The sequence below is a fragment of the Macrobrachium rosenbergii genome, chromosome 1, assembly GCF_040412425.1.
Source record: "Macrobrachium rosenbergii isolate ZJJX-2024 chromosome 1, ASM4041242v1, whole genome shotgun sequence".
In the NCBI taxonomy this organism is placed as follows: Eukaryota; Metazoa; Arthropoda; class Malacostraca; order Decapoda; family Palaemonidae; genus Macrobrachium; species Macrobrachium rosenbergii.
Window position 1 is genome coordinate 34,493,666 of NC_089741.1, and position 17,852 is coordinate 34,511,517.

General features: G+C 40.3%; 4 protein-coding genes across 4 annotated transcripts; 3 read left to right on the forward strand and 1 right to left on the reverse strand.

The window, feature by feature from the left end:
- Positions 1 to 2,219: 2,219 nt before the first annotated feature.
- On the reverse strand, positions 2,220 to 3,256 carry LOC136840102 (DNA-directed RNA polymerase subunit beta''-like; the record flags this gene model as incomplete). Its single annotated transcript, XM_067106493.1, has 2 exons — positions 2,220 to 2,661; positions 2,792 to 3,256. Coding segments are annotated over 2 exons (783 nt in total), but the record flags the coding sequence as incomplete, so codon positions are not given.
- Positions 3,257 to 3,296: 40 nt separating this feature from the next.
- On the forward strand, positions 3,297 to 7,284 carry LOC136840109 (uncharacterized). The gene is made up of 10 exons (XM_067106505.1): positions 3,297 to 3,316; positions 3,433 to 3,671; positions 3,828 to 4,001; positions 4,170 to 4,699; positions 5,170 to 5,296; positions 5,348 to 5,689; positions 5,778 to 6,059; positions 6,101 to 6,463; positions 6,505 to 6,861; positions 6,896 to 7,284. The coding sequence occupies exons 1-10, from the start codon at positions 3,297 to 3,299 to the stop codon at positions 7,282 to 7,284; spliced, it is 2,823 nt and encodes a 940-aa protein (XP_066962606.1).
- Positions 7,285 to 7,368: 84 nt separating this feature from the next.
- On the forward strand, positions 7,369 to 9,153 carry LOC136840117 (uncharacterized). Its single transcript, XM_067106515.1, has 4 exons — positions 7,369 to 7,535; positions 7,621 to 7,757; positions 8,197 to 8,625; positions 8,708 to 9,153. The coding sequence occupies exons 1-4, from the start codon at positions 7,369 to 7,371 to the stop codon at positions 9,151 to 9,153; spliced, it is 1,179 nt and encodes a 392-aa protein (XP_066962616.1).
- A 1,289-nt stretch (positions 9,154 to 10,442) lies between these two features.
- LOC136840126 (uncharacterized) lies at positions 10,443 to 11,507 on the forward strand. Its single transcript, XM_067106527.1, has 2 exons — positions 10,443 to 10,776; positions 11,047 to 11,507. Exons 1-2 carry the CDS (start codon positions 10,443 to 10,445, stop codon positions 11,505 to 11,507), a joined length of 795 nt encoding a protein of 264 aa, XP_066962628.1.
- The last annotated feature ends 6,345 nt before the right edge of the window (positions 11,508 to 17,852 follow it).

The window sequence follows — 17,852 nt, forward strand, 5'->3', positions numbered from 1 at the left end:
GAACCGAAAGGAGAAAGAAGGAGAGGAAGACCATGAAAAGAGGAAAGAGAGACCTAGAAAGAGCTGGATAGATTATGAGAAAGACTGTAATGTAATTCAATAACGTCCTAGTTATTAGTCTTTTGTCTTCTGACTTATCGAAACCATCAACGAGAGCTTACAGACATCTTAACCCTTTGTATCCTGAGCTATGTGAGCAAGCAGTAGGTTACCAATACCTGTCAAGCTGATATATATTTACCTGTCCACAAGGGGACGAAGCTGTGCTATATCTCAGGCTGAATCCAGTGGAGGTCCTTGAGCTGTCAGCAATGAATCTCGTCCTAATTTTAGTCCCGGGGATGCGGTATGTCGTTCTAGAAGCTACACTCCCGGGTTAGTCTGCAATTAGAGGTCGGTTAGGCCACTGGCTTTGCAAAAGGCTGTTATAGGTTGACTTGGACTTGTCTCTCTCTCTCTCTCTCTCTCTCTCTCTCTCTCTCTCTCTCTCTCTCTCTCTCTTCTCTCTCTTGGTAAAGCTATCTTGCAGGATTTTATGGGTGGATTTCGCCTTTCATATAAACCTAACGGCTCTGTATACAGCACTTGAAATGACAGATGATTTCTGAAATTTTCCATATCAGGTTTTTCCTGAAAACTATTGAGATTATAAGACAGAATCTACTGGAATTTTTCTTTGGCATGCTAGGGGCTTCTCTTTCTGACAGGAATTGGTTCCTTCAAGGAATGGAATGGAATATAGAATTTAGGCCAAAGGCCCAGAGCTGGGACCTATGAAGTCATTCAGCGCTTAAAGGAAATTGACGGTAGAAAGGTTTGAAAGGCGTAACAGGAGAAAACCTCAAAGCAGTTGCACTATGAAACAATTGTTAGGAAAGGCTGGGTAGCAAGATGGAAGAAAGAGAACATGAATGGAGGTAAAGTAAAAAGAATAAAAGGGGTGGCAACCAGGGGGCCTGAGGAAGGACGCTGCAAAGAACCCAAGTAATGCCTACAGTGCACCGCGTGAGGTGCACTGACGGCACTACCTCCCTACGAGTGGGAGCTCCTTCAAGGGACTTTGACAATGGATGGTATATGTGGCTTTTTTTAAGTTGTTCTCTCTATCCTTGTCATTTTCTTCAAGCCTGGGCTGTGAAAGAACACTGGATTATCCGCTCATTGGCCTTTGCTCACAAAAAAAGAGAAAAAGTTGATTAGTAAAATTTTACAAATCACGCCATGTCCTTGCTGAAGATACTTACACTATTGGAGGCATATATTGGCTGTAGACCGTTACAGAGTCTCCTGACCCAAGTCTGAATCTGTTGATGTAGAGAATAGTGTCGGCAATGGAACTCTGTTAAAATAAAAAGAATATGACGTTTGGGTCATCGGTTCCAACTCATGGTCCTCATTCTTGGTACAAATCCTTCAAGCAACGTGCTTCAAAAGCATAACGAACTCCACTACCGTCCGGGATTTTCTAGTAAAACAGTTTGTATGTGTAATATAGCAAAATTTGTTTTCAGCAAGTGAGTTACTCTCTATACAAAATTAAGTTGCATTTCTGAGACCTAACATCTCAGCAGATTGTAATCTAATTGTTCTTGAAAAGTTAAATGAAATAACTGTTAACCATACACTAATAGAACGAATCAGTAAGTGGCAGTAAGGATAAAGTAAGCTGAACTTTGGCACAGTGTATCTGAGGTCACCAGAAAACTTGACACTGGGCGCAGGAACCCCTAGGTATGCTGACCTAGCAGTATCAGATCTATTGTTTTGGCTGAACTATTGGTCTGTCGGTATACGACTTGGTATGCTACCGGCCTTTTGACCCCTTACTTTTGAAACAGAATTGTCCTATGTCATGTATTATGGTGCCAAAAATCTCTTGTAATCTCTGTAAGAGAGGCTGAGAAAGCTGATGCAAAGTACTGAGCATGGTTACTCTAGTTACCACTGATTTTTTATATATATTCATCTTGCTTTTACTTGCTGAATCCTATTTGTTGTTTTATGTCTACATCTCCTTGCCACCCTCTCCTCTTCCTTTCACGAATGGGCAGTCTACGTTTTGGATGTTTAGCAAGCTAATGGCCCTTCCTGGTTCTGTGTTACTGTTGAGATCACGCTTAAAACCACTCAGTACCCCACAAAGGCCAACTAGTGATGTATCAAAAGCTCATCCAAGAATGACTTGTAAATCGATAAGGGAAAGTAGGACTTACCGTAAAAGCTCCTTCAGTGCACTGAGCGTTGTTTGGGTAGGAGGAAGGATATCTTGGAGACTGTAGAATGTTGTAGCTACCACTTACAAACGAGTTGCAAGTAGGCGTTGGTGTTGTGGTTGTAATGGCCTTAGTTGTAGTCCTTATAGGTGTTGATGTAGTGGTAGAAGTTGAAGTTGAAGTGGTTGTAGCATCTGGTGTTGTTGATGTGGTGGAAGTGGTTGTTGTTGATGTAGATGTAGAAGAACTGGTAGTTGTTGATGTAGTGGTTTTTGGAGTTGTTGATGTGGAACTGGTAGTGGTAACTGGTATTGTTGAAGTTGTTGAAGTTTTGGAGGTAGATGTTGTTGAAATGGATGGTGTTGTAAATGTTGTAGTGGTAGGTGGCTCGCACTTGCAATCCATCGGCTCGGTTGTAGTGGCTGTTGTCTCTGTTGTAGACGTCTGGCTGTAGAAGAGAGGAATGATATTTGATTTTTGGTGTTGTTGATAGAATCTAAATCTTAATCAAAAATTATATTTCTCAATTAATAAAAATAATAATTGACAAAATAATGAAAACTGAAGCCTTTACTAACCTGCGTGGAGATGTAGATGTTGAAGAAGTTGAGGATGTAGATGATGTGGTGGTAGATGGTGTTGTAGAAGTTGTGGAAGTAGTTGTTGTTGATGTAGATGTTGAAGAAGTTGATGAGGTAGATGAGGTGGTGGTTGTTGGTGTTGTAGAAGTTGTGGAAGTAATTGTTGTTGGAGATGTAGATGTTGAAGAAGTTGATGAGGTGGTGGTAGTTGGTGTTGTAGAAGTTGTGGTTGTAGTTGTTGTTGATGTAGATGTTGAAGAAGTTGAGGATGTAGATGAGGTGGTGGTAGCTGGTGTTGTAGAAGTTGTTGAAGTAGTTGTTGTTGGAGTTGTAGATGTTGAAGAAGTTGAGGATGTAGATGATGTGGTAGTAGTTGGTGTTGTTGAAGTTGTGGAAGTAGTTGTTGTTGGAGATGTAGATGTTGTTGAAGTTGTGGAAGTAGTTGTTGTTGGAGATGTAGATGTTGTTGAAGTTGTGGAAGTAGTTGTTGTTGGAGATGTAGATGTTGAAGAAGTTGAGGATGTAGATGATGTGGTGGTAGTTGGTGTTGTAGAAGTTGTGGAAGTGGTTGTTGTTGGAGATGTAGATGTTGAAGATAGTTGAGGATGTAGATGACGTGGTGGTAGTTGGTGTTGTAGAAGTTGTGTTGTTGTTGGAGTAGTTGTTGTTGGAGATGTGGATGTTGAAGAAGTTGAGGATGTAGCTGAGGTGGTGGTAGTTGGTGTTGTAGAAGTTGTGGAAGTAGATGTTGTTGGAGATGTAGATGTTGAAGAAGTTGATGATGTAGATGATGTGGTAGTTGGTGTTGTAGAAGTTGTGGAAGTAGTTGTTGTTGGAGATGTAGATGTTGAAGAAGTTGATGATGTGGTGGTAGTTGGTGTTGTTGAAGTTGTGGAAGTTGTTGTTGTTGGAGATGTAGATGTTGAAGTTGTGGAAGTAGTTGTTGGAGATGTAGATGTTGAAGAAGTTGTGGAAGTAGTTGTTGTTGGAGATGTAGATGTTGAAGAAGTTGTGGAAGTAGTTGTTGTTGGAGATGTAGATGTTGTTGAAGTTGTGGAAGTAGTAGTTGTTGGAGATGTAGATGTTGAAGAAGTTGAGGATGTAGATGAGGTGGTGGTAGTTGGTGTTGTAGAAGTTGTGGAAGTAGTTGTTGTTGGAGATGTTGATGTTGAAGAAGTTGATGATGTAGATGAGGTGGTGGTAGTTGGTGTTGTTGAAGTTGTGGAAGTAGTTGTTGTTGGAGATGTAGATGTTGTTGAAGTTGTGGAAGTAGTAGTTGTTGGAGATGTAGATGTTGAAGAAGTTGTGGAAGTAGTAGTTGTTGGAGATGTAGATGTTGAAGAAGTTGTAGAAGTAGTTGTTGTTGGAGTTGTAGATGTTGTTGAAGTTGTGGAACTAGTTGTTGTTGGGGATGTAGATGTTGAAGAAGTTGAGGATGTAGATGAGGTGGTGGTAGTTTGTGTTGTAGAAGTTGTGGAAGTAGTTGTTGTTGGAGATGTTGATGTTGAAGAAGTTGATGATGTAGATGAGGTGGTGGTAGTTGGTGTTGTTGAAGTTGTGGAAGTAGTTGTTGTTGGAGATGTAGATGTTGTGGAAGTAGTAGTTGTTGGAGATGTAGATGTTGAAGAAGTTGTGGAATTAGTAGTTGTAGGAGATGTAGATGTTGAAGAAGTTGTAGAAGTAGTTGTTGTTGGAGTTGTAGATGTTGTGGAACTAGTTGTTGTTGGGGATGTAGATGTTGAAGAAGTTGAGGATGTAGATGAGGTGGTGGTAGTTGGTGTTGTGGAAGTAGTTGTTGTTGATGTTGAAGAAGTTGATGATGTAGATGAGGTGGTGGTAGTTGGTGTTGTTGAAGTTGTGGAAGTAGTTGTTGTTGGAGATGTAGATGATGTTGAAGTTGTGGAAGTAGTTGTTGAAGATGTAGATGTTGAAGAAGTTGATGAGGTGGTGGTAGTTGGTGTTGTTGAAGTTGTGGAAGTAGATGATGTTGGAGATGTAGATGTTGAAGAAGTTGATGAGGTAGAAGATGTGGTGGTAGTTGGTGTTGTAGAAGTTGTGGAAGTAGTTGTTGCTGATGTAGATGATGTGGTGGTAGTTGGTGTTGTTGAAGTTGTGGAGTAGATGTTGGTGGAGTTGTTGATGTTGAAGAAGTTGATGATGTAGATGAGGTGGTGGTAGATGCTGTTGTTGAAGTTTTGGAGGTAGAGGTTGTTGAAATGGATGGTGTTGTAGATGTCGTAGTGGTAGGTGGCTCGCATTTGCAATCCGTCGGCTCAGTTGTAGTGGCTGCTCTCTCTGTTGTAGATGTCTGGCTGCAAAAGAGCAGAATTATATTTATCATTTAAATTCTCATCCTCATTTATATTATATCTTAGATGTTAATTGTAACTCAAACTTCACTGACTTACCTGGCAGTTGTTGGGGGTGTAGACGATGATGTAGATGAGGTGGCAGTAGAAGTAGAAACAGTTGGTGTTGTTGAAGTTGTAGATGTTGTTGTTGGTGGGGATATAGATGTTGAAGTTGTTGTAGATTGAGAGGTTGTGGAAGTAGATCCTGTTGTAGATGAAGTAGTGGCTGGGGTTGTGGAAGTGGTAGTTGCAGTCGTGGTAGATGCTGTTGTTGAAGATGTAGATGTTGAAGAAGTTGTTTGCGTAGGCGTGGTGGAAGTAGATGATGTTCCCGTCGTGGTAGATGGTGTTGTTGAAGATGTAGATGTTGAAGAAGTTGTTTGTGTAGGAGTGGTGGAAGTAGATGATGTTGCGGTTGTGGTAGATGGTGTTGTTGAAGATGTAGATGTTGAAGAAGTTGTTTGTGTAGGAGTAGTGGAAGTAGATGATGTTGCGGTCGTGGTAGATGGTGTTGTTGAAGATGTAGATGTTGAGGAAGTTGTTTGTGTAGGAGTGGTGGAAGTAGATGATGTTGCGTGGTCGTGGTAGATGGTGTTGTTGAAGATGTAGATGTTGAAGAAGTTGTTTGCGAGGCGTGGTGGAAGTAGATGATGTTGCGGTCGTGGTAGATGGTGTTGTTGAAGATGTAGATGTTGAAGAAGTTGTTTGCGTAGGCGTGGTGGAAGTAGATGATGTTGCGGTCGTGGTAGATGGTGTTGTTGAAGATGTAGATGTTGAAGAAGTTGTTTGTGTAGGAGTGGTGGAAGTAGATGATGTTGCGGTCGTGGTAGATTGTGTTGTTGAAGATGTAGATGTTGAAGAACTTGTTTGTGTAGGAGTGGTGGAAGTAGATGATGTTGCGGTCGTGGTAGATGGTGTTGTTGAAGATGTAGATGTTGAAGAAGTTGTTTGCGAGGCGTGGTGGAAGTAGATGATGTTGCGGTCGTGGTAGATGGTGTTGTTGAAGATGTAGATGTTGAAGAAGTTGTTTGTGTAGGCGTGGTGGAAGTAGATGATGTTGCGGTCGTGGTAGATGGTGTTGTTGAAGATGTAGATGTTGAAGAAGTTGTTTGCGTAGGCGTGGTGGAAGTAGATGATGTTGCGGTCGTGGTAGATGGTGTTGTTGAAGATGTAGATGTTGAAGAAGTTGTTTGCGTAGGCGTGGTGGAAGTAGATGATGTTGCGGTCGTGGTAGATGGTGTTGTTGAAGATGTAGATGTTGAAGAAGTTGTTTGTGTAGGAGTGGTGGAAGTAGATGATGTTGCGGTCGTGGTAGATGGTGTTGTTGAAGATGTAGATGTTGAAGAAGTTGTTTATGAGGCGTGGTGGAAGTAGATGATGTTGCGGTCGTGGTAGATGGTGTTGTTGAAGATGTAGATGTTGAAGAAGTTGTTTGTGTAGGAGTGGTGGAAGTAGATGATGTTGCGGTCGTGGTAGATGGTGTTGTTGAAGATGTAGATGTTGAAGAAGTTGTTTGCGTAGGCGTGGTGGAAGTAGATGATGTTCCGGTCGTGGTAGATGGTGTTGTTGAAGATGTAGATGTTGAAGAAGTTGTTTGTGTAGGAGTGGTGGAAGTAGATGATGTTGCGGTTGTGGTAGATGGTGTTGTTGAAGATGTAGATGTTGAAGAAGTTGTTTGTGTAGGCGTGGTGGAAGTAGATGATGTTGCGGTCGATGGTAGATGGTGTTGTTGAAGAAGTTGTTTGCGTAGGCGTGGTGGAAGTAGATGATGTTGCGGTCGTGGTAGATGGTGTTGTTGAAGAAGTTGTTTGCGTAGGCGTGGTGGAAAGAGATGATGTTGCGGTCGTGGTAGATGGTGTTGTTGAAGATGTAGATGTTGAAGAAGTTGTTTGCGTAGGCGTGGTGGAAGTAGATGATGTTGCAGTCGTGGTAGATGGTGTTGTTGAAGATGTTGAAGTAGTTGTTGATGTAGGAGTTGTGGAAGTAGAAGATGTTGGAGATGTAGATGTTGAAGTTGTGGAAGTAGTTGTTGGAGATGTAGATGTTGAAGAAGTTGTTGATGTAGATGAGGTGGTGGTAGTTGGTGTTGTTGAAGTTGTAGAAGTAGTAGTTGTTGGAGATGTAGATGTTAGTTGTTGATGAGATGAGGTGGTAGTTGGTGATGTTGAAGTTGTGGAAGTAGTTGTTGTTGGAGATGTGATGTTGAAGAAGTTGTTGATGTAGATGGTGGTGGTAGTTGGTGTTGTTGAAGTTGTGGAAGTAGTTGTTGTTGGAGATGTAGATGTTGAAGAAGTTGTTGATGTAGATGAGGAGGTGGTAGTTGGTGTTGAAGTTGTGGAAGTAGTTGTTGTTGAAGATGTAGATGTTGAAGAAGTTGTTGATGTAGATGAGTGAGTGGAAGTAGTTGTTGTTGAGATGTTGAGATAGTTGTTGAATGTAGATGTAGTTGTTGGAGATGATGTTGTTGTGTTGTAGAAGAGTAGTTGTTGTTGGAGATGTAGATGTTGAAGAAGTTGATGATGTAGATGATGTGGTGGTAGTTGGTGTTGTTGAAGTTGTTGTTGAAGTAGTTGTTGTTGGAGATGTAGAGATGTTGAAGATGTTGTTGAGATGTAGATGAGGTTGTGGTAGTTGATGTGCTGTTGGAAGTTGTGGAAGATGTTGTTGCTGGAGTTGTAGTGTTGTTGAAGATGTAGATGTTGAAGTTGGAAGTAGATGTTGGTGGAGTTGTAGTTGTTGAAGATAGTTGTTGATGGAGATGTAGATGTTGTTAGTTGGTAGTTGTTGTTGTTGAGATGTAGTTGTTGTTGGAGATGTAGTTGATGATGTAGATGATTGTGGTGGTAGTTGTTGTTGTTGAGATGTAGATGTTGAATGAAGTTGATGATTGATGATTTGATGGTGGAGTTGGTGTTGTTGAAGTTGTGGAAGTAGTTGTTTGTTGGAGATGTAGATGTTGAAGAAGTTGTTGATGTAGATGATGATGATGTGTGGTAGTTGGTGTTGTTGAAGTTGTGGAAGTAGTTGTTGGAGATGTAGATGTTGTTGAAGTTGTGGAAGTAGTTGTTGTTGGAGATGTAGATGTTGAAGAAGTTGATGATGTAGATGATGTGGTGGTAGTTGGTGTTGTTGAAGTTGTGGAAGTAGTTGTTGGAGATGTAGATGTTGTTGGAGTTGTGGAAGTAGTTGTTGTTGGAGATGTAGATGTTGAAGAAGTTGATGATGTAGATGAGGTGGTGGTAGTTGAAGTTGTGGAAGTTGTTGTTGTTGGAGATGTAGATGTTGTTGAAGTTGTGGAGGTAGTTGTTGTTGGAGATGTAGATGTTGAAGAAGTTGATGATGTAGATGAGGTGGTGGTAGTCGGTGTTGTTGAAGTTGTGGAAGTAGTTGTTGTTGGAGATGTAGATGTTGTTGAAGTTGTGGAAGTTGTTGTTGTTGGAGATGTAGATGTTGAAGAAGTTGTGGATGAAGATGATGGTGGTTGGTGTTGTAGAAGTTGTGGAAGTAGTTGTTGTTGGAGATGTAGATGTTGTTGAAGTTGTGGAAGTAGTTGTTGGAGTAGATGTTGAAGAAGTTGATGAGGTAGATGAGGTGGTGGTAGTTGGTGTTGTTGAAGTTGTGGAAGTAGTTGTTGTTGGAGATGTAGATGTTGTTGAAGTTGTGGAAGTAGTTGTTGTTGGAGATGTAGATGTTGAAGAAGTTGTGGATGTAGATGATGTGGTGGTTGGTGTTGTAGAAGTTGTGGAAGTAGTTGTTGTTGGAGATGTAGATGTTGTTGAAGTTGTGGAAGTAGTTGTTGGAGATGTAGATGTTGAAGAAGTTGATGAGGTAGATGAGGTGGTGGTAGTTGGTGTTGTTGAAGTTGTGGAAGTAGTTGTTGTTGGAGATGTAGATGTTGTTGAAGTTGTGGAAGTAGTTGTTGTTGGAGATGTAGATGTTGAAGAAGTTGTGGATGTAGATGATGTGGTGGTTGGTGTTGTAGAAGTTGTGGAAGTAGTTGTTGTTTGAGATGTAGATGTTGTTGAAGTTGTGGAAGTAGTTGTTGGAGATGTAGATGTTGAAGAAGTTGATGAGGTGGTGGTAGTTGGTGTTGTTGAAGTTGTGGAAGTAGTTGTTGTTGGAGATGTAGATGTTGTTGAAGTTGTGGAAGTAGTTGTTGTTGGAGATGTAGATGTTGAAGAAGTTGTGGATGTAGATGATGTGGTGGTTGGTGTTGTAGAAGTTGTGGAAGTAGTTGTTGTTTGAGATGTAGATGTTGTTGAAGTTGTGGAAGTAGTTGTTGGAGATGTAGATGTTGAAGAAGTTGATGAGGTAGATGAGATGGTGGTAGTTGGTGTTGTTGAAGTTGTGGAAGTAGTTGTTGTTGATGTAGATGTTGTTGAAGTTGTGGAAGTAGTTGTTGTTGGAGATGTAGATGTTGAAGAAGTTGTGGATGTAGATGATGTGGTGGTTGGTGTTGTAGAAGTTGTGGAAGTAGTTGTTGTTGGAGATGTAGATGTTGTTGAAGTTGTGGAAGTAGTTGTTGGAGATGTAGATGTTGAAGAAGTTGATGATGTAGATGAGGTGGTGGTAGTTGGTGTTGTTGAAGTTGTGGAAGTAGTTGTTGTTGATGTAGATGTTGAAGAAGTTGATTGATGATGTGGAGAGTTGGTGTTGTTGATGTTGTTGATGAGAATGTTGGTGGATGTAGATGTTGTTGAAGAGTGGAAGTAGTTGTTTGGAGATGTAGATGTTGTTGAAGTTAATGATGTAGATTGGTGGTGGTAGTTGGTGTTGTTGATGTTGTGAGGTAGTTGTTGTTGGAGATGTAGATGTTGTTGAAGTTGTTGAAGTAGTTGTTGTGGAGATGTAGATGTAGTTGATGATGTAGATGAGGTGGTGGTAGTTGTGAGATGAGATGTTAGTTGATGATGTTGTTGGAGATGTAGATGTTGAAGAAGATGATGTTGATGATGTTGTGGAGTTGGTGTTGTTGAAGTTGTGGAAGTAGTTGTTGTTGGAGATGTTGTAGATGTTGAAGTAGTTGTTGATGTTGGAGATGTAGATGTTGTTGAAGATGTTGAAGTAGTTGTTGTTGGAGATGTAGATGTTGTTGAAGATGTGTTGAAGTAGTTGTTGTTGGAGATGTAGATGTTGTTGAAGTTGTGGAAGTAGTCGTTGTTGGAGATGTAGATGTTGAAGAAGTTGATGAGGTAGATGGGGTGGTGGTAGTCGGTGTTGTTGAAGTTGTGGAAGTAGTTGTTGTTGGAGATGTAGATTTTGTTGAGTTGTGGAAGCAGTTGTTGTTGGAGATGTAGATGTTGAAGAAGTTGATGGTAGATGAGGTGGTGTTGGTAGATGGTGTTGTTGAAGTTGTGGTAGTAGTTGTTGAGGTAGATGTTGTTGAAGTTGTGGAAGTAGTAGTTGTTGGAGATGTAGATGTTGAAGAAGTTGATGAGGTAGATGATGTGGTGGTAGTTGGTGTTGTAGAAGTTGTGGAAGTAATTGATGTTGGAGATGTAGATGTTGAAGAAGTTGTTGATGTAGATGAGGTGGTGGTAGTTGGTGTTGTTGAAGTTGTGGAAGTAGTTGTTGTTGGAGATGTAGATGTTGAAGAAGATGTTGATGATGTGGTGGTAGTTGTTGTTGGAAGTAGTTGTTGGAGATGTAGATGTTGTTGAAGATGTGGAAGTAGTTGTTGTTGGAGATGTAGATGTTGTTGAAGATGGAAGAAGTAGTTGTTGTTGGAGATGTAGATGTTGTTGAAGATGTGGAAGTAGTTGTTGTTGGAGATGTAGATGTTGTTGAAGTTGATGAGGTAGTTGTGGTTGATGGTGTTGTTGAAGTTGTGGAAGTAGTTGTTGCTGGAATGTAGATGTTGAAGAAGTTGTGGTAGATGGGGTTGTGGTAATGATGTTGAAGTTGTGGAAGTAGTTGTTGTTGGAGATGTAGATGTTGTTGAAGTTGTGGAAGTAGTTGTTGTTGGAGATGTAGATGTTGAAGAAGTTGATGAGGTAGATGATGTGGTGGTAGTTGGTGTTGTAGAAGTTGTGGAAGTAGTTGTTGTTGGAGATGTTGAAGTTGTGGAAGTAGTAGTTGTTGGAGATGTAGATGTTGAAGAAGTTGATGAGGTAGATGATGTGGTGGTAGTTGGTGTTGTAGAAGTTGTGGAAGTAGTTGTTGTTGGAGATGTAGATGTTGAAGAAGTTGTTGATGTAGATGAGGTCGTGGTAGTTGGTGTTGTTGAAGTTGTGGAAGTAGTTGTTGTTGGAGATGTAGATGTTGTTGAAGATGTGGAAGTAGTTGTTGTTGGAGATGTAGATGTTGAAGATGTGGAAGTAGTTGTTGTTGGAGATGTAGATGTTGTTGAAGATGTGGAGTAATGTTGTTGGAGATGTTTGGAGATGTAGATGTTGTTGAAGATGTGGAAGTAGTTGTTGTTGGAGATGTAGATGTTGTTGAAGATGTGGAAGTAGTTGTTGTTGGAGATGTAGATGTTGTTGAAGTTGTGGAAGTAGTTGTTGTTGGAGATGTAGATGTTGTTGAAGATGTGGAAGTAGTTGTTGTTTGAGATGTAGATGTTGAAGAAGTTGATGAGGTAGATGAGGTGGTGGTAGTCGGTGTTGTTGAAGTTGTGGAAGTAGTTGTTGTTGGAGATGTAGATGTTGTTGAAGATGTGGAAGTAGTTGTTGTTGGAGATGTAGATGTTGTTGAAGATGTGGAAGTAGTTGTTGTTGGAGATGTAGATGTTGTTGAAGAGTTGTTGTTGGAGATGTAGATGTTGTTGGAGATGTAGATGTTGTTTGAAGTTGTGGAAGTAGTTGTTGTTGGAGATGTTGATGTTGTTGAAGATGTGAAGTAGTTGTTGTTGGAGATGTAGATGCTGTTTGAAGTTGTGGAAGTAGTTGTTGTTGGAGATGTAGATGTTGTTTGAAGATGGAAGTAGTTGTTGTTGGAGATGTAGATGTTGTTGAAGTTGTGGGAAGTAGTTGTTGTTGGAGATGTAGATGTTGAAGAAGTTGATGAGGTAGATGAGGTGGTGGTAGTTGGTGTTGTTGAATGTAGATGTTGTTGAAAGTAGTTGTTGTTGGAGATGTAGATGTTGTTGAAGATGTGGAAGTAGTTGTTGTTGGAGATGTAGATGTTGTTGAAGATGTGGAAGTAGTTGTTGTTGTTGGAGATGTAGATGTTGTTGAAGTTGTTGTTGGAGATGTAGATGTTGTTGTTGGAGATGTAGATGTTGGAAGAGATGTTGATGAGGTAGTGAGGTGGTGGAGATGTATGTGTTGTTGAAGTTGTGGAAGTAGTTGTTGTTGGAGATGTAGATGTTGTTGAAGTTGTGGAAGTAGTTGTTGTTGGAGATGTAGATGTTGTTGAAGTTGTGGAAGTAGTTGTTGTTGGAGATGTAGATGTTGTTGAAGTTGTGGAAGTAGTTGTTGTTGGAGATGTAGATGTTGAAGAAGATGATGTTGATGATGTGGTGGTAGTTGGTGTTGTTGATGTTGTGGAAGTAGTTGTTGGAGATGTAGATGTTGTTGAAGATGTGGAAGTAGTTGTTGTTGGAGATGTAGATGTTGTTGAAGATGTGGAAGTAGTTGTTGTTGGAGATGTAGATGTTGAAGAAGTTGATGAGGTAGATGAGGTGGTGGTAGTAGGTGTTGTTGAAGTTGTGGAAGTAGTTGTTGTTGGAGATGTTGTTGTTGGAAGTAGTTGTTGTTGGAGATGTAGATGTTGTTGAAGATTGGAGATGTTGTTGGAGATGTGTTGTTGAAGATGTGGAAGTAGTTGTTGTTGGAGATGTAGATGTTGTTGAAGATGTGGAAGTAGTTGTTGTTGGAGATGTAGATGTTGAAGAAGTTGATGATGTAGATGAGGTGGTGGAAGTTGGTGTTGTTGAAGTTGTGGAAGTAGTTGTTGTTGGAGATGTAGAAGTTGTGGAAGTAGTTGTTGTTGATGTTGATGTTGAAGAAGTTGATGATGTAGACGAGGTTGTGGTAGTTGGTGTTGTTGAAGTTGTGGAAGTAGTTGTTGTTGGAGATGTAGAAGTTGTTGTTGAAGTAGTTGTTGTTGGAGATGTAGATGTTGAAGAAGTTGTGGAAGTAGTTGTTGTTGGAGATGTAGACGTTGAAGAAGTTGTGGAAGTAGATGCGGTGGTGGTGGTAGATGGGGTTGTGGATGAGGAAGTGGTACTTGGTGTTGTTGTTGTTGTTGGAGATGTAGATGATGAAGAGGTTGTAGTCGAGGTGCTGGAAAGGAGGCAGAATTAGTGGTGTTCTTGTCACTTTTAGCTCCAGTATTTTCCACCTTCAAAGATGTCCGATACTCCTAAAGATTTCTTCATAATAGGCTATTTACCTCAGACTGAAAATTATTATAAATTAGCAATATAAATAATTATTAAATAATAATGAATTTATCATTCCATGACACCAGGGCTGGAAAAGGAATAATGTTTCGTTCCTACTTCAGTTTTTGGCAACGTACATATCCAGGACCAAGCATTCCATTTTTCAACTCATTTTTAAAAACCCAGAGTCTTTGTTTTATCATCAGATATACAATATATATATATATATATATATATATATATATATATATATATATATATATATATATATATAACTCATTTAAGATTCACCAAAATTTGATCAGGAAACGGCTATTCGCCACAGCTGACTCCCGGTCACTGAACTCTGTCAAAATTCGCGACACAAATCCCGGTTCTTGGAAATTGCGAAACTGAAAATCTTTGAAAGTATATTGAGAAATTCCATTCTCCAAGTACATTAAGTTCCATCAAAGTATACTAAGAAATTCCTTTCTTTAAGTACATTAAGTTCTTTCAAAGTGTAATAAGAAATTCCATTCTCCAAGTACATTAAATTCTATCATAGTACATTAAGAAATCCCCTTCCCAAAGTACATGAAATTCGTCTCCAGCAAAGAAAACAAAACCGCAACAAGGTTCTTAACTTAGAAAACGGAGAACCTGAGAATCAGTTATCTCACCTGGTAGGACAATTCGCTTCCTCGACGAAGGTGATATCAGCCGACCATCCTGTCTTGAACCTGGAGGCCGACTTGAAATATAGGACCATCTCGTTCCCGACGGAGGTGAAAGTGTCTCCGCTCGAGATTTCGGTTCCGCAGAACCTGAATCCACGGAAGATCCACATCAGAACACTCAAGTGTTTTCACAGTTACTTAGGTACATCAACACACACACACACACACACACACACACACAGGCATATTGGTGTATTTCCATACGTACTTGGATCTTCCATTATTATTATTATTATTATTATTATTATTATTATTATTATTATTATTATTAGATGATGAACCCTACTCATATGGAGCAAGCCCACCACAGGGGCCACTGACTTGAAGTTCAGACTCCCAAAGAACATGGTGGTCATCAGAAAGAGGTAACGAGTAGTAAAGGGAAATACATAAAGAAGATATCACTTAAGAGAAAAAGAAAAAATAAAATAACTAATCAATGAATAAGCAGATAAAATTGTAAGTAAATAATTAAAATGCAAGGAGAGTTGTATTAGGGTAGTAATGCATTGCATCTTCGCTTGAACTTTTGAAGTTGAAGATCCGTCATAGCTACAAGTTTTAATCTCGTGATTCAGTATAAGAAATTAAGTTCCAAAACGTGGGATCATCATCTCTGCATACTAATATATATATATATATATATATATATATATATATATATATATATATATATATATATATATATATATATATATATGTTTAGTTTATCCTAAATGAAAACAGTTTGTGACCTGGAACTTATTCAGCTAGGATGGGAAAAGCGATCCAGCTAGGTCATAAAGATTCCAGACAATAAGGCATTTTGTTTGGAAGGATCTAGACACATGCGGAAAGCTGCACAGTTGTCATTCCTGTAGAGTAATCTCGTCGAAACAGGGCACTTAACCAAACCAAGGTTAGGTTAAGTTAGGGTGTATCCCTTGGACTTGAGCTGTCACCATTTGTGAATAAAGTTACAGGAGGAACCAGGTTCCTGCATACCCGGTTCGACCTCGGGAGACCACTCCGAGGACACCATCACTTTGGCGTCCATTTTCAACATTCTGGGTCGAGTCTCACCAAGTTCCGTCGAGCATGTTGTCCGTCCTGATCTCCAGGCCGTCGTACCAGCACATGTCGACCGTCTCCGTCTCTCTGATGTAGTGGGGAGTCCTCATGTAGACGTCGAATGCTGAGAACGTCGCCACCACGTTGTGGCATTCGGGAGCTCTGATCCACTTGGTGAACTTCAGACCTGAGGTGTCAAGGACCACGGTTGTATTACTCTGCCTTTGATTCGGCTTGAAAACTAACCGAATTAGGTTAGAGCTGTAAATGTACTGTATTTTGTGGGGATACTTAAGGTGCATTGTCAATGCAGCAGCTGAAGCGTCTGTAGCCGCAACAGCCTTGCGGCTACAGACACTGCAGCCGCTGCATTGACAACGCACCTTTAGGCTATACAGTCTTCTTGGGAAAATCTTTTAGGAAGCAAATCTTTAGTTTCAGTAACACTTCATGTGATGGTATGATGTGGATTGGCAAGTTTGGTCAATCTTCCTCATGGCAAATAAAAGGCTTTACTTAATGCACAACTATTGGCAGTTTCCTGTGCTTGAAAGAGTTTGTAAAAAAGGTGAGGGCTCATTGTGTGTGGACAGTGTATGATAAGTTATACACACACGCACACATACATACATACATACATGTATATATATATATATATATATATATATATATATATATATATATATATATATATATATATATATATATATATATATAGTAGTATTTGTTTTTGTGTATCCCTGTGAAAGAAACTTACATTATACTTGATGTACAGAATGCTATGGTTTATTATCAGAAAACTTTCTCAAAAATTTTCTTTTTACTTTCCTGAAAATAATAAAAAGGACGAATCTGTATCCAGAAACTGCGTTGGAGAAGACCAAGATGAATCTTAGCGCAGCGTCGTAAGGTTTCGTTATTCTTTGCGTACTCTTTATATCTTTTTATCTAACTGTAACTGAGCTGACTTTATTCCGGTCCCGACAGACATAGATATTCCAGATGAGACAGAAGCGAAGCCTCCGTTGGAAGGAAAAAATTCTTACCTGCCGGATACCTGGAAGGGTAATTGGGCGTGGTTATGGTTGTGGGCGAGGTGATTTCCTCTGTGTAGGGCGAGAGGATGGCCTCTGGAAAGGTGGAAAGAGTTTCCTCATTAACTTTCTTCCCCATAATGACACCACGTGTCCCTAAACCATTCCAGGATAATTTGCAAGTTCTAGATTAGGTGGAGGAAAGGAACATGGATTGTGCGTGGGGCCTCCTTAGATCTGTGGTTAGCATCACAGCCTTTTCTCAGTAATGTTAGACTCTGACATTGATCCCACAGTGAGAAACGGCTTGGGGCCTTTTTCCAGAAATTTTGTCCCTGTGCAACCTGTGCAGTGAATCTGGTATCCAGTGGTAGTTTTTTTCGTAAGCAATGTAGGTCCTGAATAGTTACAACGTAAAACTTAAACTCCTCATTAAGGACTATCCTACAAAGTAAATCCTCATTCAGGATTCAGAACAACATTCCTTGGTCATTGTCTAGCAGATTTCCTCCAGGTGGAGAACTGGTTTTATTTTTTATATTTGTTGTTTTTTCCTCACCCTTATTTCTGATAATTCACAAACTAGACTTACCATTGCAAGGAGTACTAACTTACCGTTGTAAGGAGTACTAACTGTCTCGCAGTTCGTACCAGACGTCCCATCTGGACAGACGCACGAACAGTCGTTGGCGAGGTAACCATTGTTCAGGCAAGTGTCGCTGGTGCAGGTCCCAGCTGCTATCAGCTTGGCGGAACAGTCATACATCTTGTTGACAAGTAGTTTGTCCATATGCGACAGATCTGTCTGTCCCAGGAGACCCTGGTAGAGTGGGTTCAAGGTGGCTATGGTGATGTGTCCGTTCAGCTGGTAGACCTGAGGATGAAAGTTCAAATTCAGCTTCCAGTACCATTTGTAAACACAGGGGTTTTGGTTTTTGTATAAACATTTACTTTTAGACAAACATATGAGCTCAATTTAGTGAATGTTGAATGGCAATCTTTCCTTTTCAAACATTTCTTGAGAAGCGACTCTCCATCATTCTGAATTCTTACTCCTGAACGTTGAGTGCCTGAAAAGGGCCCAAGCTACTCTCCTCGGGATATAACAAGACTCATATATAAGTGAATCTGTATTTTCAGTAGCATGCCCTTCCATAGCTATTCAGGAATGTAATCTTTCTGCAACCTCAGTAGATTTAACGATAACCTACCCTTTCATGGCTGTGCATGATGGAGCTATAGTCATAAGGCACTCCGTAGCTGTTGTCAGTTTCCTTGAAGAAATTATGTTCCTTCTCTGGAAGGACGTTGTCCGTGTTGATTTGGACGTAGGTATCCCTGTCTGACCTGGTCTCCTCGTGCCAAAGTCCTATGGCGTGGCCTATTTCGACCAGCAAGGATCCCATCTGCAGTGGGGTGGAATGTTCAAAGGTTACTCATCACTCAGTTGAAGTGTGGATGGTGCATTCAGAATAAGTGACAAGCTAAACTTTCGCACTCATGTAACTTATCCAGTGCTTGTAGAACATAAAACGGGAGGGTATGTTGTATACGAAGTCCACCCCCCAAAAATAATAA